This window comes from Ambystoma mexicanum, chromosome 4q, assembly GCF_040938575.1.
Source record: "Ambystoma mexicanum isolate Mex_15411 chromosome 4q, UKY_AmexF1_1, whole genome shotgun sequence".
Taxonomy (NCBI): domain Eukaryota; kingdom Metazoa; phylum Chordata; class Amphibia; order Caudata; family Ambystomatidae; genus Ambystoma; species Ambystoma mexicanum.
The window spans coordinates 633,761,563-633,788,470 of NC_090928.1; the positions used below are offsets into that span (position 1 = coordinate 633,761,563).

Below are 26,908 nucleotides of genomic sequence, written 5' to 3' on the forward strand. Positions count from 1 at the left end.
ATCGCAAACTGTCTCAGAACGTTTCCTGAAATTTTGGGCATAAGACCCCAGACATTTTAGGGAAGGACTTTTGAAGTTAGGGTTAATTCTCTGTGAACCTGCAGTGCCTAAACTAATCTGTACTTTCGAAGGGATTGTGTCCTCTGACGTATTCCTCATCTTAGATATCTCCTTCCAGCTCTGCTGGCCTCGGAAAATTTTTTCCTCTAGAGGGCGCTGCGCGTCGACGTCCTTCGAGTCGATGTCCCTCGACAGCCGCCGTATCGACGTTCGACGTCATCCTGCCTATAAAGGCCGCGCGCAGCGTCCGTTGCTCAGTTCCGTTTTTCCGCGCTTACTCAGTGCCTCGGAATACCGTTGCTCAGTTCTTAGTCAGATTAATCCTATTTACCTCGAGTTATTCGATTCGTACTCGATGGCTTCCTCGTCGGAACCGACAACTCCTCGATCCGGCTTCAAAAAATGTCGAGATTGTGGGAAAAAGATGTCGTTGACCGATCCTCACAGAATTTGTCTGTGGTGCTTGGGAGCTGAACACCATTGTTCGGAATGCGAGGACTGTATGTCCATGACAGCTAAGGCCCTGAAGGAGCGTAGGGGGAAGCTGGAGAAAGGTAAGACTTTTAAAGCTTCTTCTTCGTCGACGAAGTCGAGACATTCGTCTCCTCGTCACCATTCGCGCTCCAGTTCTCGGAGTGGGTCTCATCACTCCTCGAGATCGAAGCACTCGAAGAGGAGACGTCGAAGATCCCCTTCTCCGTCTTCCTCTTCCTCTGTTTTGCCAAAAAGAATCCCTTGCCCCACGAAACATAGTTCCCGGGCTGAATGGGAGGAATTCCGAAAGAATATGATGAGCGTCTTCGAGAAAGCGGCCTCGACCCCCTCGAAGACTGCCGAGAGCGATGCTCTGGTCGAAAGACCCGAAGGTCAAAAACGCCGCGAGTCGCAGTACCCGGCGAAAGAAACCTCTCGAGCACGTTTCGAACCCTCGAGCAGGACTATGACCTCCAAACCTTCCTCGAAGGTTCCGTCGACGCCGTCGACGAAGGTTCCGTCGACGTCGAAGTCGATGTCTTCGACGCCGTTGTCGAGGGGACCTTCGACACACGGGTCTTTCGACTCGACGCCGGCCTCGACACCGGCGTCGACGCCAAGAAAAGTCACGGTTACCACACATCCAGTGACTATCCCCAGGCCCTCGACGTCGATGGCTTCGATATTGTCGAGTAGAATTCCAATTCTGTCGAGGTCCTCGAGGCCTCCACCTCTGTTTTCGACGCCACGCTCGAAGCCTTCGACGTCGGCGTCGACGACATCGACGCTTTCGAGGCCAATAATGACAAGTTCGGCACCCTCTGCCTTGGAAATGGGATTTACTCCCTTTATGAGTTCAGAACAATTGAGAACTACATCCTCAATTCTAGAAGAGGGTGATTTGTCTGAACAAGACACATTTGAGTTACAGGGACCTGTAACCCCAGTTAGAGAGGAATTTTCCTCTGAAGAGCGCAGATTAAAGGATCTTCATGATTCTTTACATGAGGCAAGTGGGTTAGACACTTCCCCTGAGGTGGAGTTTGCTAAGCCAGACCCGGGGGAGCATGCTGAAACCCCCTACAGAGCCTTAATGGCCAGGATTACAGAGTTCATGGGGTGGTCTGCACCTTCACAATCTTTCCAACAAGATGACCTCACGTATATTCTTGACAAAGGCCCACAAGAGGATCCTGTGGTGCCCTTTCATAAAGCTCTTCAGAGAAAGATCATGACAAACTGGGAAACCCCAGATGTAATACCAGCAGTAAATAAAAAACTGTCTACAAAGTACAGGGTATCTTCCACAGACCCAGAGTTTTTGTCTAAACACCCATCCCCAGAAAGTCTGGTGGTACAAGCAGCATCCTCTACCGATGTCAAGACGGCTTATCCTACAGTCCCACAGGACAGGGACGATAAAAAATATGATGCTATGGCAAAGAAAGTCTTTTCAGCATGTAGCATGGCGTTAAAGTCTGTTAATGCTACTTGCACCCTTGCTAGGTTCAGCCATACACTTTGGGAGTGTGCTTCTACAGCGGCTGACTGCATCCCGGAGGGAGAAGAAAGGGATGCGTTCCTGAATATTATATAGGACGGTAAAGACGCTATGTGCGAATCCCTCCAGACGGGCATTGATTCGGCTGACAGTATCAGCAGAGCAATGGCGGCAAGTACATCAACCAGGAGATTCGCTTGGTTGAGAAAGTCGGGTTTTGCCCCAGATGTGCAAGCCAGGCTCTTGAACATGCCATTCGATGGCTCTTCTTTGTTCGGGAAAAAGGCGGATGACAGTTTAGAGAAACTGCAAACTTCAAAAGCTGCAGCAAAATCCCTAGGAGCTGCAATCCGTCAGACTCCTTTTCGTCCCACTGGAACCTCTGCGAGGGGCAAGTCCTTTCGCTTCTACTCCGCATTCGGAAGAGGTAGAGGACGACCGGCTCAAAGGGGTCAAAGAAGAACTACCCGAGGTGGACGGGGTAGATATTCTAAAGCCGCAGCAACAGCAGGTGCCTCTTTACCATCGGCATCTGCATCAGCCGCCCCAAAACCACTCTGAGGACTCCCCTCACAGGACACCTGTAGGAGGCAGGTTGACTCAACATCTGACGGTATGGCAGGCTATCACGTCAGATGCTTGGGCATTGGAAACAGTCGGCCAAGGTTACTGCCTGCCTTTCCTACGTATACCTCAGAGTCATCCACCGGGGATCAGCTCTCAGAAAGCTCCAGATCCGCTCCTCTTGCAGGAAATTTTGGACCTGCTAGAGAAAGGTGCCATAGAACCGGTACCTGTAGCGGAGAGGAACAAGGGCTGGTACTCCCCTTACTTTCTCATTCCGAAGAAAGACGGAGGACTGAGACCCATCTTGGACTTGCGAGAATTGAACAAATTCCTCAGAAAAGACAAATTCAAGATGGTCACACTTTCTCAGATCCTCCAGGCCCTTCAGTTCCAGGACTGGTTGGTATCTCTGGACCTTCAGGACGCTTATTTCCATGTGCCTATCCATCTCAAACACAGGAAATACCTGAGGTTCGCAATTGACAACTCTCACTATCAATTTCGGGTGCTGCCATTTGGGCTGACCTCCGCCCCGAGGGTCTTCACCAAGTTAATGTCGGTAGTGGCTGCAAGTCTAAGGAGGGAAGGGATTCACGTCTACCCCTACCTGGACGATTGGCTGATCAGGGCTGTTTCTCCGGAACAAGCTCAGATCCAGCTAAATCACGCGTGCCACTTCCTTCACAGACTGGGTTTCTCCCTCAATTTAAAGAAGTCACAAATGATACCATCGCAGAGACTCCAGTTCATAGGAGCGATCCTGGATACTTCCCTGGGAAAAGCCTCGCCACCAGAGGTGAGGGCTCAAGATATTCTACAGATGGTTACCAAGTTCCAGCATGCCCAACGTCTCCCAGCCTTCGACTTTTTGAGGTTGCTAGGCCTCATGGCATCCTGCATTTTCCTTGTGCCAGAGGCTCGCCTGAGAATGAGATCCCTCCAGTGGGCACTGAGGACTCAGTGGTCACAATTCTCAGGGAGAATGACAGATCTTCTTCAGGTTCCCGACAGGGTGGCTCGAGACCTTCAGTGGTGGGCCTGTCAGGAGAACATTCTGAAAGGAGAACTGTTTTGGCAACCATGGACGGAGATAACAGTAGTCTTGGATGCCTCACTCACGGGGTGGGGAGCCCACGCCAACGACTTGACCATCAGCGGTCTTTGGTCTCCATCGGAGTCCAGACTACACATCAACCTGTTAGAGCTGAGAGCCATCAGACTTGCGCTGAAGGCTTTCCTGCCAGCTGTACAAGGGAAGAACGTCCTGGTAATGACGGACAACACGGTGGCCATGCATTACCTCAACAAAAGAGGAGGCGTAGGATCACTACCCCTGTGCAGAGAGGCGATGCAGCTCTGGTTTTGGGCAATCCAAGAAGGAATCTCTCTATCGGCAGTTCACCTAGCCGGAGAGAAGAACTTGACAGCGGACGCTCTGAGCAGGCAGAACACAGTCTCCCACGAGTGGGAGCTAGCTCAGGAAGTCCTTCAAGAGATCTTCGCCCTTTGGGGAACCCCTCAGGTAGATCTGTTCGCCACCAGCCTAAACAGGAAATGCGACCTGTTCTGCTCAAGGGAATTTCCTCCGAGAGGAGCTCTGGGAGACGCGTTCATAGTGGACTGGGAGTTTCCGCTTCTGTACGTGTTCCCACCGGTCCCTGTCATTCCTCAAATGATCAGGAGGTTGAGAAGATTCCGGCGAACCATGATCCTAATTGCCCCGGATTGGGCCAGGAGAACGTGGTACCCGGACCTTCTAGACTTGTCCATCTGCCCTCCAATTCGACTTCCACTCAGACAGAACCTACTCTCACAGAAGGGAGGTCAGGTTCTCCATCCAGACATCAAAACCCTCAACCTTCACGCTTGGCTTCTGAACGGCTGAGGTACAAGGATTGGGACCTCCCTGATGATGTTATGGAGGTGTTGCTTTCGGCAAGGAGGCCAGCAACAAAGTCTTTATACCGCTGCCGTTGGAACAGATTTTGCAGCTGGTGTAGAGAACAGAATATCGACCCATTTTCATGTGGTACACCCATGGTTTTGTCCTTCCTACTATATTTGGCAAATTCAGGCCTTCAAGTTGGCACCATTAAGGGCTATCTCGCAGCGCTATCCATCTTTAATCGTACTGCGGAAGAACCATCCTATTTCAAATTACCCTTGGTAATACAGTTTCTAAAGGGGTTAACCAATGTTTATCCCCCAAGACCATTCCAAGTTCCCCTATGGGATTTAAACTTAGTACTAACTTTCCTGATGGGTACACCTTTCGAACCTCTCCATTCTTGTTCGTTAAAATTCCTTACCCTTAAAACTGTTTTATTAATAGCACTTACATCTGCTAGAAGGGTGAGCGAATTACAAGCTCTTTCTTGTAAACCCCCTCATACAATCTTTCACACAGACAAAGTTGTCCTGCAAGTGAAGCCTAATTTCCTCCCAAAGGTGGTTTCTGAATTCCATATCACTCAGAAGATTACCCTACCATCTTTCTATCCTCCTCCTCACCCGGGGAAAGAGGAAGAGAGGTTACACAGACTAGACCCTAGGAGGGTTTTAAGTTTTTACATTAGTAGACTAGCCAGGATAAGACAGGCAGACCAGCTGTTTGTAGGTTACACAGGTCACAAGCTGGGGTTACCAATAACTAAGCAGACCATTTCCAGATGGATCATTCTAGCCATTCTGGAATGTTATAAACTGGCAGGGAAAGAGCCCCTCAAAACCTTAGGGCTCATTCGACCAGAGGTATTGCAGCTGCATCGGCCCTCAAAAGAGGCGTGCCGGTTAAAGACATATGTGCGGCCGCTACATGGTCGTCTGTCCATACCTTTACACGTTTTTACAATCTGGATTCCTCCTCCAGTCAAGAGACTAGGTTTGGAAGGGCTGTACTGCATTCTATTCATCAATAGAAGACAGCGTGAAGTCAGTACTCCCTCCTCCGAATATAGAATACTGCTATGGGAGCCTATCTAAGATGAGGAATACGTCGGAGGACACAATCCCTTCGAAGAACAAGTTACTTCTTACCTTGTAACGTTCTTTCGACGGGATGTTCCTCCGACGTATTCCTCATCGACCCTCCCATCCATCCCCGCAGTTCTACTTCCCTTGTTGTTGCAGCTTACGCTCCTTCAGGGTGATTAGTCTAGTCCAGACAGTAATACTGTGGGCTACAAAACGGAACTGAGCAACGGACGCTGCGCGCGGCCTTTATAGGCAGGATGACGTCGAACGTCGATACGGCGGCTGTCGAGGGACATCGACTCGAAGGACGTCGACGCGCAGCGCCCTCTAGAGGAAAAAATTTTCCGAGGCCAGCAGAGCTGGAAGGAGATATCTAAGATGAGGAATACGTCGGAGGAACATCCCGTCGAAAGAACGTTACAAGGTAAGAAGTAACTTGTTCTTCTTTTACAGGAGTTTGATTTGTATTATGCCCTACTCTAGTGACTGTATTTATGTAATCTATTAGTGTTGTGTGATACTTCTACCTGTTAGTCATTTTTCATAGTGATGTTTGGCCATAAGTAACTGTATTTGTATACATACTGTCTAAGTGTAATCTGGGATTCCCATTGTTGGCCCTTTACAAGCTCACCACCTCTTGAGACTTAGTCTAGACATCACATCACTGTTACCTTGAATGGTTTTTTGGCTACAGCTCCCAGAGTTGTCACTGTCACAATATAGGTTGGCCGGAGTATGGCAAATCAGTCCCAACACTCCCAAAGGTACTGCGAAAGTAAACCTATAAATGGTGGCATAAATGAACTGTCTTTCCCTTCTGTGATAAAATCTGATGAAGCATTTTTAAAAAGTTATTAATAAAATAGCTCTAAAGTTAAAAGTGATAAATTAACAGAACTAATTTGGTTACTGGACACTTGTAGTCCCAAGGGTACTGGGATGAAGAAGAGGGCTGAAGAGCAATACAGGCCTGGAGGTCAGACAATTAGGCTGAACAGCTCACACCAGAGGGAGGCTGAGAGGCTTAATAAGCTCCCTCGCGTGCAGGCCATTAGTTGTGATCATGGTTGGAGGAGTTGCAGCAGCTGGGGCAGGAGAAAGTGGCAGAAGAAAGCTAATTGCTGGCAAGATTCACAGAAGTGGAAGGCATGTAAGGATGCCAGGATTTTGCATCAGTTTATTCCAGTTAACATTCCTGAGTTGGTCCTGTTCCCCTGAAAGTCTCCATTGCAGAGGTTGCGCAGCGGGAAATTTAAGGTTCGAAATCTTTGCCCCATGTGAACCTGATTGCAGTGCGTTTGCAGCGAGAAGCTTGCAGCAGACCGTGCCTGGAGGCTGTCCTGCTCCAGAGGGTTGTGGTGAGCCAAACTCTCTGTGCCTGTGTGGTGGGACCGACGGCAGCTTGATGTGAGAAGTGTGCCTGGTTGAGAAATTAATCATAGTAGAATTTCTGCAGCTTGTGACCGAGGCCGAGAAGCTGATGAGTGGGTTCAGCGCGTTCCCAAGCCTTAAGGCATCGCAGGCAGGCATCGCAGGCGGGCATCTTTAACCAGTTGCTTTTCACTCACAAAGGAGTGAAATTGACTGAAGCTGACGGTAGTGTGTCAGACAATGGCGTGTAACAATTGCAGTATTCCAGCATTGAGAAATACGCTTTGGAAGAGGTTTCCGAATATTATAAATTACAGAAACAGGTTTAACAAGGTTAATAATGGTTATGTGTACATAAAAGTGATTCTAACACGAAGACGGAGCCTAAGTAAAACTGTGATAACATTGTATCCTGTGAAACCAAGTGTTAAACTTCAATATTATGAACCAAAGAGAACAAAAAGGCATTACCTTAAGCCTAGAATTGAACATGCATTGCCCTCAGTCAAAAGGCTGAAGAAAAGGTTTCTATGGAAATAACTGTTGCTACCAAAAGGAAAAGGGGCTAATATAATATCTCTGAAGGTAGCGCTTGTAAATGAATGCCTGTAATGTAAAAAAAAAAACAACAGTTAGTAATGAACTCACATTGCTGAAGCCAATAGAGGTTTTAAATTGAAAGGACGTGGTTGGTGGCTTGACAAGAGTGAGTTAAGAGCGTCCCTAGAAGAATGCTGTTAAGAGAAAGAGACATTGCCTGTCTGGCAGAGTTAAAAGGGCATTAGTATAAATCGTGTCTTTGCTACAGGGTTGTGAAGAGTTGTTTAAAGTTCAAATAGTGGTAAACCTTAGAAGCATCAGTGGGACTGTGACTTCAGAAGCAGTACAATTGAAACTCTGAAGCAGAGAAGTGAAACTACATGGTGCATCATTGTAGGGGTTAGGTTTGGCAGGAGAGTTGGCCAGACAGTAGTGGAAGTAGAAGAACGGGTGTGGACCACTCCGGTAGATGTTGAATATACTGTAAGGTTTTTGTTTCATGGTGCTGAGAGGGAAGGATTGTGAAGAGAGCCATTGATGTTTATGGTGCTAAGCAAGAAACACTGTTGCATTCCTCAAACAGAACTTGTTTTGTTTCATGGTGCTGAGAGAGAAGCACTACGAAGAAAAGCCAATCTCAACCTTATTTGTGTTTTGGGAAGCATTTAAGTTTTAACAGAAATCGTCCTGATCAAGAATTCCTTTGGTACTGTTTAAGGAACTTTGAACTACCTATTTTTCCTGAAGAGAGGAATCCTTTCTATGTTGTACTTTGGAGTAGTGGGAGTTTTTTCTTCAACCTCCTGACTTTGTCAAGAACTGTGTTGGAACTCAATTTCAACCGTGGCTTTCCTTGCTGTTATGTGTTCATTCACAGAATTAACTTTGACCTAAAACCCGGGGAAGGGGAATTTGCTCAAGTTACAATCAGAGACTTTGAAAGTGCTGTGAATATAAATATTAACATTGTGAATTGCCATATATTTTCTTGTTTCTGTTTATGTACACGTGTGAGGGCCAGAAATGATATGTTAGAGTATTTGCCTTAGTTTATTTAGGCAGGGAAGTCCCTGTTGAAGTAGGCCAAGTGAGGCGTTTGGTTGACCTTTTGAATTTAATAAATGGCACTGGTTGATAAATCTGAAAGTTGTCCGCCTCACATTTCAGACCCCTCACACTATCCATCCACAGTGCCAGGCAGCCGCAGCTGCCTCCGCATCACCAGTGCATTTCTGCTGGCAGGGAAGGAGGTTCTACTTCTGAGCATTCCCCTGTATGTAATTCCGTCCCCACAAATTCTCTTTAATGAGGAGGCTGTTTTAGCCACCTTATGAGGGGGAGATTTTAAATGTTACTGAGTCAATGGGAACAGAGGAACTCAAGCCAGTGGGTCACTGAAGATGATTCTGGCTTTGTCTACTGCCTTTTGCTCCAAGAATGACCACCTCCAGTATTCATCCCTTTCCCTCGCCCCCTCCTCAGAACCATGCTTTTTCATATAAGGTTGAGGAACAACTCATTGATTGTTCCTGTTCAAATTCAGGCAGTTAGAAAAGGCTGGTGTTCAGGATATTTCCACATTCTAATGAAGTGGAATGTAGCCCATGGCTGATGAACGAGTTCTCCCGGGAGACTTAAACGCACAGGGTAGTGACCCTGACATAGATTCTCCAAGCCGTCTCAAAAGGGTACTGGTTGGTGTCCCTGGAACACTAAAACGCAAATGTTCACATACCCATCTGTCACCTGTTTGACATCACTGAGATATTGAGAATTGTGCAAGCCATACAGTACCAGTTTTCATCACTGCTTTTTGGGCTAGCACAGTCCCTCCTGTTGTCATTGATCATCATTTCAACTGCCTCAGACCTTCATGTGCATGGCACATGTTCTTTATTGAGAGAGCAGCGTAGGCTCTGCCAAGGCTCAAACAGCATCAAGCCTTACTGCTCTTGATGCGGTTTGGGCCTCAGAAGGGTGCTGTTCAAGAAACATACCTGCCTCAATACAATTGTTTAAAAAATAAATAAATTGATACCTGCCCATAACCCCCCTTGTCTGCAAATAGGCCGCTAAGTGCAGCACTTCACCTTCACTAACCTTGGCGGGAGCTGCCACTTCATTCTCTGACATGGGCCAGTTTAGTCCAGAAGGCTGCTGATAAAACAGAACCACACACATGCACAGATGCCACGATGAGTGCAATCCATTCCCAGGGCAGCAGCTTCATCTGTGAGATTTAGCACAGGCTATGCCCTTGGAGCCATGTGCATGCGTTCCATGGAGCTATGCAGGACAAATAGCGAGGTCCAGGAATGGCGAGTGCTGGATTTTGGAAAGCATCCCTTTTTTTATCCCTGGTTTTGATCCAGTCTCTCAATGAGATACATCCTGGACTCTGCTGGAATGTGGACATATCCTTATAGTAATAATGCCAGTTCATAGGTAAAAGCTAGCAATGGTTTCAAAACCATCAGAAGGCCAATATCGTAGCTAATATGTGAACACCTCGGCCTCCGAGAGCAATCCCTTGCTATGACAGAAGTACGTGGGCATTGATGGTAAAAGCTGACCATGGTGAGAGTACCTGGGTATTTAATGGCAAAATATCTTGCCATTTGGCAATACATGGGCAGTGGTGCTATATGAATGAATGATGACAATGCCTGGTACATGGTATGAGTAGCTGGATGTATGAAGAATGGAAAAATATTGAATATATAATCTCAGATTTGATCATATTAAGCCAGTAGATGGGAATTGTGTAAATACTTTGCAAGTTGATGGCATTGCCCGGCATGGTGCGTGAGACCATCCTAATAATAGTGGTTTTGCGCTTGCAACAAAAATGCAAATGTTGTAATTTTCAAATATGCTGCACGTTTTCAGAAAATTGACATGACAAAGGTGAAACATTTGGAATTGTACCCATCTGCTAGTCTAAAGTGCAAACAAATGTCAATTCCTGTTGTCTGACGCTTACAGAGACAGTTTTCCAAAGTGCCACACTTCATTTAAATCAGTTATCAGAAGGCACGATAGGAACATCTGCAATGGGGTGCTACAGGTTTGGTAGCTACCCATTAATATTTTAATTGAGCATACATGCTGTTTTATTTGCAGATTTGTGCTGTACATTGTTGTTGTTGCCGCAAACATATGAAATCCATGCTGTGCGATCTGGTTAACTAATCTGGCTTTTTGATTAACGCCGGTCATTTATTTGAGAACTTGGGGCCTTTTTTTAGCAATAGTGTAAGTACCCAGGGTTTTCACTGCAGCCAATAGAAGTGGCGCGAGTACAAAGTTATATTATGGCTGTGTGATTGACTCAAGATATGCTCAAGTGACCATTGAAGCGTCACAGCTTTTATTTTTCCGGAGTATGTCTAATGTCTCTCCCAAAACAAACTCTAGAATATTAGTTCTGGGACTGCAACGCTTAATTGTTAAAAGTGGCCGTGTCTAGAATAGACTGTGTGAAAGCAGAATGTAGTTGAAGACACAGGTTACGTAGAGCAGCATGGGCCAGACGTTTGTTCTCTAAACTGTAAAAGCATGTCCACCTTTTTATGTGAAATGTTCTGGTGATGTATTTGTTTGACTCGGGGATCTCAAGGCACTGAAGCGTTCTGCAAAACCTGGGTGTCTTTGTTAACGTGTGTGCTGATAGAACACACGAGAGCTTCTAGATTGGATCTTGTCACTCTGTTTTATTCTTTAGGAAATTAACACAATTCTGTCCAGGATATAGGTTACTAATGGCTATTTTGTCTGACCAATGTTTTTATTGTTGTTACTTTGCGTTACAATTCAATGAAAAGAAATACAAAAGTAAGTGCCAAAGCCCATACAAAAGTATCAATACCACAGATGGTGACTCCGAGTACTAATGGTTATAAATATCACCTTTATGGGTGTACAGGGCTAGAATAATGTGCTTTGGCCTACCTGGCTTGAGGTTGACATATTAGCGTCCCTGCCATCCCCGTAAAGTGGTATTTAATGCTATATTGAAAATCAGATCGATGACAGGCAAGGGTCCTCTTGTCCACCTGAAGTTGACCATTGTTCTGCCTCCCGCAACACCGAACTACATACTAGGTCATAAATCAAAAAGGTCATAATGTTAAAGGAAACATCTGAACTTCTCCTTGCAGAGCATATGATGGGTCAAGCATGTGGGTCATATAATATACGAGACCCTGCCATGTGCAACACTGACTGGACCCATCTGCACAGAACCTTGCAGTGAAAACCGGTTTTCAGAGCCTTTTTCATCATATCCATATTTGTGTGTCCATTCATGCAGCTGACTACCCTTTACATTTTACAGACTCTCATCTCACTAATGTCTCACTTCAGCAGTACACGCAACTGCTGTACTGTTGCTCATTTTAGTTCTTGCGTCCAAATAATCTCTGGTGACATTAAAAATATTAGTACATAAAATGCTAATCAAATATGTTTGTTTGCTAATCAAGAAATGTTTAATTGGCAAACTCTGCTAATTAATTTTTGAAAACTAAGTTATGCCTTGTTATACTTATGCACATTGCCTGCGAGTTATAGTTTACTTGTCCCTTGGGCACACTGCTCATGGAAGCACGGTTATTAGCACATTTGGGGCCTACTCTGGGATTTCTACATGCATGGGGCTGCTTACTTTATGCTGTGCATTCTTCACAGGGACCTGACCTTCGAAGCTTCTACCTTGCCGCACGATGGGGGCGTTGGATGTACTCTCCAACAGTGTCCTCATGTTGATAATGTCTTTTTCACATTTGTGTCAAGACCAGAAGGTCATGTAAAGGGCATTAGTAACCCGCGCGCCCTTTTCCCCCCAGGAATACTACGTGTGGATTGGCTCTTTTCCGAGCCATACCACACGGTATTCCCGTGTACGTTAGTGCATCCCGCGCGTGCCGGGTACTCTGTTCCTGGCGAGGGGCATGACAGCCCATTAGCCAATGAGGAGGCTCGAAACTGGCCAATCCCTGCTCCGAGCCGCCCCATGACTGGAGGCTGCCTTTGTCCCCCGCCGGGGACTCGGGTACGTTTTTTTTTCCTCAACCCCCCTCACCCGCAAACTATATTTTACAGTCACCATAGCTAGAACTATTATTCAGGTTTCTTTTGTCGTCCCTGCCTAAAATGGTTAGAAGATGTTCTACACATAAGGAGCATCAAATCAGTGCTTTAATGTAAACTGATTCTTTTTTCCATAGCTTATTTTCTGAGCCGATTCTTCACATGTTCTCAGCCTCCCCCATTAACTGTGTAAGTCACCTGCCAAACTCAACTGAAACATTGGACTGTCATTGCCCACTAATAATTTTTATTCTGTTCTTATCATGAGCAGATCTTTTCTGTTTTATGCACCTGTCGTTTTCAGCTTTTCAATATTTGCACATGTAATCTTCTGACCTTTTCTTCTACTAAACTCTTGCTTCAAACTTTAGTTCTTTCCAGGTTGAGTTACTTTCTGCTCACGTTATGTTGCACTACCGAACTATACTCTCATCCCTTTTCTTTCTATTCTTTATTATTTGCCTCATATTTTATTTAACGTGGGCTATTCTGCTAATATTTCTTTTTATTTAGCTCAACATTGTTTACTTCCGGTCACTGCTAATTTTCAATTTCATTTCCTGCTTCTTTAAATGGTCGCATTCTCGTGCTCCTAATTGTCTTTCTGATCTAGTCTCGTATCAACCTTCACTTTCTCTTTGTTTCACTTCTCATTTTCTCCTTACTACTCCTCAATCAACTTACACCCCTTCCCATTTTCGTTCTTTGGTCCCAAGATTTCAGAATGCTCTTCCCTTGGACATTAGTCTTTGCCCTACATTCGTCATTTTCAAGAAGTGATTAAGCAACACTTTTCTTGACGGGGACGCTGCAGAGCAGCCAAGAAAAATGGCTGCTTAGCCCATGAACTCTGCTCTGTGGCACGCCACACTGCATATATCCCATTGTAGCCACACTGCATATATCCCATTGTAGCCACACTGCATATATCCCATTGTAGCCATCGTTGAAATTGCCTAAGCAAGCTCTTTTTTAACTGCTAGTGGGAGACTGCTTGGTTGGGCTGTGTCCGGACCCTCCCCCAACCTACTACTATATACTCCTAAAACACGCTTGTACTCTGAGCCCCTCGCCGCCTGCACTTCGGGTATCTTGCTCCGTATTTTTCATATCCTTGGCGGTGCTGTGGGCCCTCCTGGAGTGTCCCCTGAACTGCTTCGCCTTTCTGGGGTGCAAATGAGTGCAGCGGGCTGGTGAGGCCGCTCATATCTGCCTCATCGCAGCGACTCGACTCCCTTGTGTCATTACCCACGGCAGTGGTTGCCGGCGGGGTGAAGCGGGAGACCCGTGCAGCGTTGCCGGTTCTGGGGGTGCACACTCCAGCAGCCATTGATGGATGAACGCTTTCTAGAGGCCCAGGATCCGCTGCTGCACCACGGCTGCTCCTGTCGGGCTCTTGGAGTAGCAGCACCTGACCTGATAGGGCCTGGCCAATCTCTGCTCTAGCACTCTCCTTAGTAGGTTCTCCAGAGAAATGCCCACGTCCCAGTGAACTGTTTGCAGGGCTCTGATGCCCTCTCTTGCCAAATTCTCTATTGTAGGTTGTGGACTTGTGCCATAAGATTGCACTCAGCCTTGTGCCCATCGGGGCGAGGGAGTGGTGCGCTGACCAGGAGGGTAAAACTTAAGGCAAGTGCTTGAGTGAGTCTAGAATAAGGCATACGCGCAGATCTGTGCTGTGTAAGGAAGGCATGGTATCAAACGGTAAGACAGACACAAGTGATCACAGTTCAAGGGTGTTTATTGAACTTCAATTGGGTATGAAAAACACCTATCTAATCCTAAATCTAAAGATGGGAGCAAGCTACGACCATCAAATAACGCAGTCCTAGTTGAGTCTGTCAAAATAAAAAGGACCTATACTAATAAACCTATTGCCAATTCTTACTTCTAAATACAAATAGTGTGGGAAACAATGTTATGTAAAAGAAAGGTGTTGAAGAAACTATACTTCAGGATATTCAAGCCGTTGGCTTCCCTTCCCCATGTTTTCAGCACGGGACAAGGTGGCACACTGGAGCACTTAGCACGGTCTCTGGCTTCTCTAGCACAAGGATGCAGTACATAACTTCCACATCATGGCCTTCTGTGACAGTCTCTTTGCCATTCAAAATCTCTTATTTCAGAGGGCCTGATGTAACACAATAAGCATCTAAGTTCCTTTCCTCTTAGGGTTTCACATGTATAACTACTCAGGTGATTTTTGCTTAACCCCGAGCCCCCCTGCGTCGGGCTCAGACCCACTTTAACACAAAGCTTTCAATTGATCTCCCACTGCCGGGCTCGGACCAAATTTACTTTGCCCACTTTTCTTTACTTCAAAAAGCGAAGATTTTCGACTGTGTGCAGGATTTTGCTCAACCCGTCGCAGGACCACTTTGATTCACAATTACTCGCTCTCTTCTCGAAATAACTTTTCTCACTTTCACCACTTCTCAGCTTAATACCTTAGAGACCTTCGATTGAGCGACCACGCAGTGCCGAACCGCTCTGAACTTTCAAAGCAAGATACAATACCTTTGATAATCGCTCATCAGCAGTTCAACTTTACTTGCGTCTCTTATCACATGCTTTTTAACAATGTTTGTTCCAGCCTTTGCCATACAATGTTGCTGCTTGCAACCTTGGCTTCAACACAGACTGGTCTTGTATCGGACTCCCCAACTCAACTGCTGTTTTTTCACTGACTCGGCTTTGTTCTTGGAGCCAAGGTTGTTACCACTGTGGCTTTTGATTCTCCCTGCCTTGATTACTGACGATGGAGGGCTCGGGTATCTCCGACACACAATGCAGGATTCTTCAGCCGGGTTTCCTGGTCTTAGGTTTTCTATTCTAGAGGGGTTTTAAAGTAACGGTTTCTTGTCGGAAAGGCCAGGGGAAGTTCCCTCCTTGCGATCCCCTTCCGTTTTACCCTCTTTCTGTCCTGATTCAGCTGCCATCTGGAAACTGCTGTTTCCTCGTGTGCTTTGCCTCGCTCAGAGTGTCCTCTCATGCTCTGCCTTTTATCCATGTGGGGAAGCTTAATGGAAGTCAGGGCTGTGTGATGGTCAGTAATAGCCTGACCTCGCCTGACCATTGTATTGGGACATGTCAGGTGTACGGCTCGGGTGTTAATCCTTTTTCTCTCATAGCGGGCTGTCCGTGAGAAAGTGTTTGTGTTGTAAAAGGGGGTAGGGGTAGAGTTCCTAAATATGCTACCTGGTAGGATGGGGTAAAGGTTTTATAGGGAAGGGGATACCACATCTCATCATCCAGTCTCCCACTCCCCGAAGACCCCTCACCCAGGTGATCCTCCCGCATTGCTCCACCCCCAGGAACTGGATCCAAAAGTGATGGCTGTGTCCTGGCCACCTGGATGACAGATCTCCGGGGGCTAGTGGGTGAGACGCCTTCTGGTTTCTCACAGCTGGGACACGTGGTTGGAAGTCTGCGCTGGAGCTTTGGTGCTGTTAAAACGAGCAGCAATGTCTCTGTTGCCTTTTTTTGTTGTTGTACGTCATGACCAGGTGCGCGGGTAGAAATCCTGAGCCATGGATAAATATATGAAATCAACCCACCGGAAAGAGGGTGATGTGGCATGCACTGGTGCAGCTGCTCCTCAGCAGGCTGGGAAGGCCCCCGCCCCCTCTGAATTGCAACATATATTGGACACCATGATGAAGGGGTTCTCCGCTGTGAACGAAAAGCTAGATATTGCAATTGCTGTCGCCACCATCAGGACGCAGATCGAAGCTGAAGAACTCATTGGAGCGACCAAAGATACGGTGCATGGTCTGCAGTCAACTGTGGCTGCTCTGACAAAAGATACAAGGAACGTCAAGGCCAAATGTGATGACCTTGAATCCCGCTCCAGGAGGAATACGGTTAGGATAGTCGGGGTGCCGGCGGATGCCCTCACTGGGTACATGGAGCAGGCGGTAGAGTGACTGCTCAAAGAACTTTGGGGGAGCCACTGCTATCACCTGTTTTTTGCTGCTGTTGAACGGGCCCACAGAACACTGACCCAAAAGTAAAGCCGGGTGACTTCCCAAGACCCATAATAGCAAAAATACTGAGCTACCGCGACCGAGATCTACTCTTGATGCTGGCAAGAGTCCAGCAGGAGCTCCGACTTGGCTCTGAAATAATCCAGATTTTCTATGCTTTGTTAGATTTCACTGGAGTACTCATTTCTCCTAACATGGGTATTTTATGTGTGACCTTGTAATAAGTGTATATTTTTCAGTATACCCATGTGGCCTATTCTTTTGTGCCTACTATAGTTGACTAATTGTACCTCGCAGCTAGCCTTCCAACCTCCTGAAGTTAAGTCTGAATGCTCTGCTACCCGTACCATAAGTGTTTGTTTGTTATGGGTGATACGCTATTCTGTCATTAGGTTAGATGACATCAGAGTGCACAGAATACCCTCTACAATTCTCAGTAACAGTTTTGGTTAGGTCTTTGTGGGGCCTACAGCCATCCCTCTTTCCCTCTCGTCTTCCCACCACCCTCCTCCCTAACCCAGGAGTACATAACCAAGGTTAGTGCTACTGAATGTTGACACCCCTATTGTCTAGCTATCTAAGACTAACGATGATTGCCTAAATGGAAGCTATCAAACTCCCCTTGGGACTTCCTTATTTTCCCTACTCTCACCTAAAGCTAGTGTTCTAATGGAAATTGGGATAGTGCCATGCACTCGTGCTCTGTGGGATTGGTTTCAAACATTCCCGCATTCACCTCCTCTCTTCCCAACTTCTCCCACTAATCTTCTGTTCCTCCGATGTTTCACTCCTCGTATCTCTTGCCTCCACCTTTTGATGTTAATTCTTCTCCCACTTCTATTCCTCCCGTACTAATCCTCCTCCTAACCCTGCTCATCCCATGACTCCTCCTAACACTAGTACTTCTCCTAACTATATACTACTCTTCCTAACTATATACTCATCCTCTTTCTATCATTACTCCATTCCTCCTACACTGCTACTCCTCTACCTCCAAACACTGCTGCTACTCCTCCAACACTATTACTCTGCCTCCCAAACTATTACTCTTCCTTCCACTCTACTAATCCACTTATCCCAACAAACTACTACTCAAACCCCTTCTTTCACACTGTACCATTCACTTCACATCCACTCCTTACTCTAACTGTTCTAGTCACTACACAGAGATGCACACTCAAACTGGCGAACCACTTTCACTTTTAAACCAGTACCTCAGCTGCTCCATGAACTCCTCTACAGGCTGCAGTGCTTTCCTCCTGCAGGTCTTTCGGTTGTCCTCTACAGCCACCTCTGACCTCACCCGAAAAACTCACACTTCATTTCTCCTGCTTAAGTATACCTCCCTTTGTGATGATTGGCTGCTTTTCTGAAACCAGGCTCGCCCTTTCTTCCCCTCCCATGGTGTGTATGTGAAATAGTCTTTAAGTGGGTGCCAAGTCCTGCCCACTTTCACTGTGCAGGCTTGCAGTGTAATAAACATGGTGGCATTGAAAGATCAACCATACAGTTAATGTTTCTGTGCCCGAGTCTTCCTCTTTAAGTTTGGGGGAGGGTCTCTTCCACTTTTGGTTCCTTGTGGTCTAGGGTACCCCTGCTTTGCTTCCTGGTTCAAAATTGGTGGCAGATGCTGGTGGTCCTGTGCCGTGGGGTTCCCCCTTGTAGCAAAGCGCAGCTTGCTTTCTTTGTCTGTGTGTCTGTCTGTCTGTCTGTCCTTTGGTCTGTCTCACTTGTGTGTCTCTCTCTCCTTCTTCTCTCTCTCCTTCCCTCTGTCTCTCCTTCTCTCTGTCTCTCCTTCTCTCTCTGTCTCTCCTTCTCTCTCTGTCTCTCCTTCTCTCTCTGCCTCTCCTTTTATCTCTGTCTATCAGCTGCTACTGCGATCGGGTCTAAGCAGCGCTGTGGCTCTTGTCTCATTCTGTTACGTCATGTGAGCAGCTGATTTTGGTTTTCTCTCCTTTCTTTGTCTTGGCGGTATCTGAAATCGAGAGCAGTCACTGCTGAGTTTATGCACCAAGAGTCGAGACTAGAGATAAGGGTCCTGACACGACTGAGTGCCTAACTACAATAAAAGAAATCTAGAAAAATGTGCTGCATGTTATGCTTTACTATCCATACTCATTCTTTTACATTTAAAATGCGGATAGATCCATATTTATGTTGACATATACACATTATCTTTTCCTTTTTGCAGCCTAGTTGAGCAAATGCGAATGATGAACTTTCCACATTGGTTTGAACTAATGCAAAATATATTTTCTAAGTTTACGGTCTTTCTTCAGCGTGTAAAGGTAAGCGGTTTTGCTTGTTTTACCTAATTGATCCATTATGTGGTTTTATGTATGTTGAACATCTCCTTAGACAAGTGTTTTCTTTAGTTCAACTTCTGCTATGGCATGCAGTCTCTCTGTCGTGCAGACTCTCCTCCGGCATACCGAGGAAGAAAACCAGGCAAAAGAAAACCTAGTCATTAATATTTCCAAATACCATCTCTCTAAACTAGAACTCAAAGTCCTACAGAAGGGGCTTTCTTTTGTCCCACAACATTCAAGTTCACTCCTGAAAGAAAAAATAGATTTCTTTCAAATGAATGCGGAAGATGCGGTTGAAGGTATTTTTCAATTCCCAGGAAGAACAAAACTCGGACTCCTCAATGGAGTTTCTTGAAATGGCACCAAAAAGCACCTTTAACCCCCCCATACGAATTCATATACTCACGACCTTTGAGAAGGTGGTCTTGGAAGACTTCAAAAAACTGTCTTATACTCAGCTGAAAGCCTGGTCCTTAAAAGACTACTGGATAACCAAGAGATTATTTTTAAACCAGGTGACAAAGGGGTACAAGAGCGACTACATAAATGAGGTGAATAGACAATTGAACGACAAAGAGACCTATAGAAAAATAAACTTTGATCCAACTGAACATGTACGGACCCTAATCGCAGGGGTATTAGACGAAGCAATTGAAAGAGAAGTCATTAGTGAAAAGACATACAAATTCCTGACAAAGGACCATCCGATTATGCCTGTCTTCTATATATTGCCAAAAGTATACAAGAGTTTGGAGAAACCTCCAGGTAGACCCATCATTGCAGCTACAGAAAGTATTTTGGAACCGTTAGCGAAATACCTCCACAGAGTTCTACAACCTTTGATACAGAATAATCCCACCTATGTGAAAGACACAACTCACTTCCTCACACTACTGAAAGATACCAGGTTCATAAAGGGCCGAGACATATTATTTACAATGGATGTCACCTCCCTGTAAACCAACATCATACATGAGGACGGCTTAGAAGCAGTTGAATGGCTACTATTACAATCAGAGACATGTTTACGAGACAGTTTATTCATGCTTACATTATTGAAACTGGTATTAACCAACAATTTCTTCAAATTCAAGCATAAACATTACCTACAAACATCAGGCACGAGCATGGGAGCGGCAATGGCCCCGTGTTATGCAAATGCGTTTATCTCGAAACAAAACATGTTCTCAATTCCCCCTCCTGGCTTAGACACCTGTCAATGTTTATTCGTTACATCGACGACGTATTTGGGATCTGGACGTGTCCACCGGAAGAATTAGAAGATTTTTCAATCTTTTAGACGTACAGATCTATTGGGCAATGGACCAGCTAAACACCAGAATCTACACCAAAACAACTGACAGGAATAGTCTATCGCTTGCAACAAGTTTTCACCCTCAAAGGACATTGGAGAGTGTACCGTACAGTCAATTCCTAAGGTATAGGAGGAATATCTCAGACACAGAGGAATTTAAACGACAATCTAAAATTCTAGAAGCCAAATTTACAGAAAGAGGGTATAAACAAAGCACGATCAGCGAGTTAGCCTCCAAAGTCGAGATGATACAAAGAGAGACTTTGTTTGAATCAAAATCTAAAAAAACTGACAGACAACTAGTCTGTGACTACCTACTCGTCACAAAGTAAAAAAAAAATCAAAAGCATCATTAAGAAGAACTGGCCATGCTTCAACTGGACCCACAGCTACAAGATCTCTTGCAACAAAATCCAATTTTTGCCTACAGAAACAATAAATCTCTACGAAACAGCTTGATAAAAGCAGAGATGACAGATGCCCATAGGACAAAAAAAAACACTGTGGCACCCAACCATGTCATAATTGCTAGCATTGTGGCAATGTCATGACGGGCACAAAGATCTTTCACCCATACTCTGGGAAGAGCATTGAATTACAACATTCATGTATATGTGATGCCACAAATGTGGTATACGCCTTAAATTGCCAGTGTGGACTTTACTACGTGGGCATCACAACTCGTAAAGTCAAAACCAGATGGACTGAACACAAGTCCAATATTAGAACACAGAACACCAAATCCCCGGTAGCAGCACGCTTCAAAGAACACAAACACACTATTGCACAGCTAAAATGTGTAATTTTAGAACAAGTGAAGGTGGCCTCGAGGGGGGGCAATCTACAAAAGAGATTGTTGCAACGAGAAATATTTTGGGTTGATAAATTAGATGCTTTGAGCCCCAGGGGAATGAACTCTGACTTTGATTTAATGTGTTTTGTTTGACTATTTAGCCAGCATCTAAATGTCTCTGATCAATCACATTGTGAGAGGAAGAACCACCAGGTGACCTAGGTCAATTACAAATTGGCAGATATTGTTTTCAACCAGGGATACTTTTCCTACAACTATTTGTTACATCGTTTTCAACAGGTTCATGGTGAAAAGATATAATACATTCGGGCTACCATTTATCCCACTATTGTGGGGGAATAGAGATTGAACACCGCAAGAGATACGCTACCTGTTATACATGGCCCGGGTGCACCGCAGGAACGTGCAACACCTCTCCACGTTCTGACCAATCTGCACTTGTGGCCGCGTAATCCTGAATTACATTAAGTTTACTCACGGAGAAATACTGTCTCTGAATCTAATGGAGAGGGATCTGCGGCGATCATTAGACAGTTAAAACTTTATAAAACAGTGACAGAGAACTCAATCGAGTTAACATGGTAACAAACACAATGAACACCGGCCCACACCAAGATGGCAGGCGCCAATAAAAAGAAATGCGTATGCGCAAGGTCACCATAGCAACGAGGACACACTCTTGATGGCGGCGGCCACAGACTCCCCGTGAGATAAGCAGCATCAAAAACAGCAAGGTAAATGGCACAGCGACCTGAGATACGCTGCCACCACCACCATGAGCTTGGTGAAGACCCGTGTGATGGGTGTTGTATATCCCCATGACACGGACTCCCAAATAGGAGACCTCCAGACACATAGAGGCCACTATAGGGGGCGAGCGGCATCACATTGTTAATTTCTTGAAAACACACTATTACAGCGCACATGTAACTATAGCTGCACTTTGCCGTATTTCCACAACAGTATTTCTTTAAGGCTGTAATACTTGAGTTTGGCATACTACATCTGCAGATGGGCTGAAATTCATTTTATATTCACAGAGCCTCGAAAAATCATGTGGGCGCTAGACAGGATCTTCTCCAAACACAAAACCCTCCCTGTAGACATAATGCTCACCCTTTTGGTGAGTATCCCGCTTCTAACCCATTAACTAGACTTAGTGAAATTAAAGAATTACAATTCACGTATGAAAACTGTGGTAACAAACCATGAAGGGTGCAACTATACACCCATAGAGCCAACAGCAGCCTAAAAAAGTAATATAGAAATAATCCATGTAAATTGATATAGTTGCAGTAATGGACACAATGTCAAATTAATCTGATTGAGGCCCATTACTGTCTCTCCCACAGAATGGACAATACCCTTGAATCAGATAACTTGAACAGATAACTTGAAGGCCCTGAAGATGAACTTTTGAAGTTCGAAACGTGTTGGCACTAGCTACAGGACATCATCCCAAGTTACTTCTGGTTTTTAAAGAAATCAAATTTAAGGACAACCTTGTATAACATTTAAATTAGGCATAATTCTACCAAAAAATCCCCATTGAGACAATGGGGAACATACAAATTGTGAACTTGGTAGATACAAGCATATGATTTATTCGATGTCAGTCCTTGAATTGAACAACAAGCACGTACAAGAAAAGTTAAATTTGAATATTTTGTTTATGTTGGAAAACTTACTATTTTGAACCACTGATTATTTGTATTCTTGAAATGTAAATATTCATTTAATGATTCAATAAGGACATGAAAATAATGTCCAATTTGATTGTTGTAAATAAAATTTGAGTATCACTTGATTTATGAAATTCATGCCTGTGATTTTTTGAGACTCATTATGATCTAAATAGCTTGAGACATATTTAAAGTAAGAAGAACACACCTTGAATGCATGTGGTATAGTTAAAACAATTACATTTGATGTGACAACGATTGACTGTTAGAATTGGTCTAATCCTGACCTCAGAACAATACACGAGGGCCTAGACCCCACAGGAGTGCAGGAAAGTTTCAATCTTTGGCAACAAAGGGTCTATTCCTCAAATCTCCTCCGGCATACATCTTCTCAGAGAGTTTGGTAATGGAAAGTCTGGGACAAGGATAAAATGAGACACCGCTGCATCCAGTTTCCCTTCACACTGAATTTATAAGATGCCTATAAAATACTACCTATGAGATAAATGTGTCTATATCTTTCTTACAGTTAGTGTCTTTCATTGAACTATTAAAATAACTAACATAAGTAAAAACATATTCTAATTCGATTTGAAGATCACACAGCCCTTTGTCAGAAGTCAACAGTATAGAATTGAGGTCACCTATTTTAGTAAGGTCAATCCCACATGTGATCAGTCGCTTTTTTACATTTTTAAAAATTAAACATATATAGGTTTCGAGGGGATTGGGTCCTCCGACGTATTCCATATCTATGACAGGTAATGTCCACAGCTGTGCTGCTTCGGAAAATCTTTGGCGTCTGCGTCGATGACGTTGATGCGCTGTCCCCGAGGACCTCCTCCGACGACCGACGTCACCCGATGTGATAAGTAGGACGCACGACGCCCATAGCCTCGCTTCGTGAATCTCGGTACGCCTCGACTCGTTGGAGTTTGCTGTTTTCAATTCTCGGTTCGTTGAACCTGTTCGGTTTGTTGTGAAGACCTGTTCGTGGCAATGTCTTTCTCATCTTCAACCCCGCGTCTGGGCTTCAAGAACTGTGGGGAGTGTGGGTCCAAGATGTCGGTCACGGACTCGCACAACGCCTGCCTCTGGTGCCTCGGGGAGGCCCACGATACGGACGACTGTGTCGACTGTGTCGACTGCCAGTCGCTCACGGCAAAGGCCTTGCGGGAACGCAAGAAGAAGCTGTCGGTAGGCCTGGTGTCTAAGCCCCGGAAGTCGAGGTCTGCGGGGCTTTCGACGGATGACTCGAGGGGTGACTCTCCACGTGATCGTCGGAAGTCCAGTGGGTCTCCTACCAGGAGTCGGTCTCGCCACTCCTGCGCCTCTTCGAGGCATTCCCGAAAGCGCCGGCATAGGTCGCCTTCCCCGTCCTCTTCCGAGGACTCCGCCCTTCGGCGGGTCGCTTATCCCTCCATGCAAGCGACACAGGAGGAATGGGCTTCCTTCGGGAAGCAGATGCTAGCGATTCTTGAATCGCAGGGCACTGGTCCGTCCGCACCTCCGAGTGGGGTCGGTTGACACCGGTCGAGAGAAACCGCCCGTACGCCTTCGGGCTCGGGTGGTCGGCACGGCTCGCCGGAGAGGTCCCGCTCGGACAAGGGTAGCCGTTCTCGCCATGCCCGTTCCAGGTCCCGGTCCTCGACGCATTCGAGACCGCGTGATCCTGTGCTGTCTTCGAAGAAGACGTCGACGCCTGTGGCGCCGAGGTCGTCGACGATTTCTCTCGAGGCTCTGCCTCCGAGGGGTTTGTCGACGCCGTCGGCGCCTAGGAGCTCCGGCGCTGCAGCTGACGTCGACGCCGATTCGCTTGACATTGACGCCTTTTCTGTCGACGCCGACTCGTTCGGCGCCCTCGACGCCTTTCGAGGCGGTGGTGTCAAAGGGGCCCCGTGGCACGGGGTTTGCCCCTAGAAAGGCTATGGCTAAGGTCAGGCACTGTTTTGGTGCACAGAGGTCTTCCTCTTCCCGCCTGGAATACATTTCAGAGGGTGATGAAGGCTCTGATGGGGGCTCGGTTCCGGTTACGGATCCAGATGACCTTATCTCGGGCCATAGCCAGTTTGATGATCTGCGGCAGTCGCTGCATGATGCCAGTGGACTTGGACACCTCCCCGGAGGTGGAGTTTTGTAGGCCGGAGCCTGGCACTCATGCCGATTCTTCATATCGGCGCCTTATGTCTCGGGTCACCGAGTACTTGGGTTGGTCAGCTCCCCCAGGGGAGTTCGTTCAGGATGATCTCACGGACATCCTTGATCTCGGTCCCCCCACTGACCCGGTTTTGCCTTTTCATTTGGCTCTGCAGAGAAGGGTGACGGCGGGTTGGACTGCTCCGGAGAGTCTCCCGGCAGTGGGCAAGTCTTTGTCGTGAAAATACCGTCCAGCCAGTAGCGACCCCTGCTACTTGTCTAGGCACCCCACTTCGGAGAGTTTGGTGGTGCAGGCGGCTACGGCCCTGGCAAAGCAGGCGTCATATCCTACCATCCCTGCGAATAGGGACGACAAACGTTTTGACGGCTGGGCGAAGAAAGTGTTTTCTTCTGGGGGTGCTATGTGTGAGGCCGTTAAATCGGATTTGGACTTGGCGGATTGTGTCAGCCGGTCCATGGCGGCGAGCACCGTAATGCGCAGGTTTGCGTGGTTGCGGAAGTCTGGGTTTGCTCCTGATGTGCAGTCCGGGCTCCTCAAGATGCCCTTTGACGGTGAACACCTTTTTGGCAGCAAGGCTGACGATAGCCTTGAGAGGTTGCAGACCTCCAAAGCTGCAGCAAAGTCGTTGGGCGCTGCAGTTCGCCAACCTCCGCCTTTTCGTCCTAGGGGACAGCAATGGAGGGGAGGTTCCTTTTGCTATTACTCGTCCTTCAGTAAAGCGAGGGGAGCTAGCAGTCAAGCCATCGTAAGAGTGCCAGAGGTGGAAATAAAGGTACTCGAGGTGCCAAGGCCGCTCGGGCAGTTGCCTCTTTACCCTCAGGCAACGCCGCAGCCGCTACCACTCAGTCATGAGGCCAGGTCCCATGGTTCGCCGGTTGGGGGAAGGCTGGCACAGCATCTTGTAGGGTGGCAAGCCATTACTTCGGATGTGTGGGTTCTGGAGATCATAACCCACGGCTACTGTCTTCCTTTTCGGCAGAGGGCTCACGACAATCCACCAGGGAACCTCTCTTTGAAGTTGTCTTGTCTTCCGCACAACCAAGTGCACCCCCTACAGGTACACGTCTCCACCCGCCTTCAGCCTCCATCCATCCCATCACCCGACACACACACCCAGGCACACGAACATTTTTACGTCCTCTGGCCCTTAGTAGAGCACAGTAAGATAGACCTGGCGTGTATCGCCCCTCCCGTCATTGGCAACTAAACTGGAGAATCCCGCTTGGTCACAACAACCGACGCCTTTCGCAGAGACCTGCGCGTCACGGTTCACGTAATGTTCCCCGATACCATTCACGGAGACCTGCGCGTCACGGATCACATGACGTTCCATCACGCATCAACGCTTCCGTGTTACGCATCACGTGACTTCTGCTATTGGTTAAATGCGTTCGGAAACACGAAAGCGTTGCTTCACAGCTGTTTCCTCCAGGATTGTGTGACGCTTCGTTCTTCGTTTCGGTTTTGGATTTCCTTCGTGACCACATTTTGTTTTACGGACTGTCTTTGCCTGCGCCCTAAATCTGTTTTGGAACTTTGGACCTTTTGTTGCCAGACCACGGAATTGACTTTTGGATACTCTACGGATTACGTTTTGTCTTGGAACTTTGGCCATCGGCCCTACGCTAGGTGTTTACCTGTCTGTGCCCCTGACTCCATCAAGCTATCCCGGTGGCTCACCTCTGCCATACCTCACTAGGAGAAGCTAGCCACGGATCATTGCCCGGGGGTCCAGTCCTCCACCCCATCTCTGGGTGACCTTTCAGTGCTCATAGGTAAGCAGTGCTTAGATACCTCTTCCTGTGTTCTTGTGTTGTTACATTCTGCCCTGTACATAAACATTTATTGCCTTACAGCGTTCAAGGGGTTCTTCTGGCTGTTCCCGAATCCAGGCCCGACAGACATCCGCTCCTTGCGCAGGAAATGCAAGCCCTGCTGGAGAAAGGCGCCATAGAACTGGTGCCTGTAGCGGAGAGGAACAAGGGATGGTATTCCCCTTATTTTTTGATTTCAAAGAAAGACGGGGGATTGAGACCCATCATGGACTTGCGCGGTTTGAACAAA

General features: G+C 46.5%; 1 protein-coding gene across 2 annotated transcripts in view; it reads left to right on the plus strand.

Moving 5' to 3' along the window:
* Window positions 1-26,908, plus strand: part of VPS54 (VPS54 subunit of GARP complex) — a 2,536,401-nt gene that overhangs the window by 1,197,640 nt on the left and 1,311,853 nt on the right. For both annotated transcript variants that reach the window (XM_069608186.1, XM_069608187.1), the window contains one exon: window positions 18,758-18,854. In XM_069608186.1, the coding sequence (XP_069464287.1) occupies window positions 18,758-18,854 (97 nt within the window). The remainder of the gene's footprint in view (window positions 1-18,757; window positions 18,855-26,908) is intronic.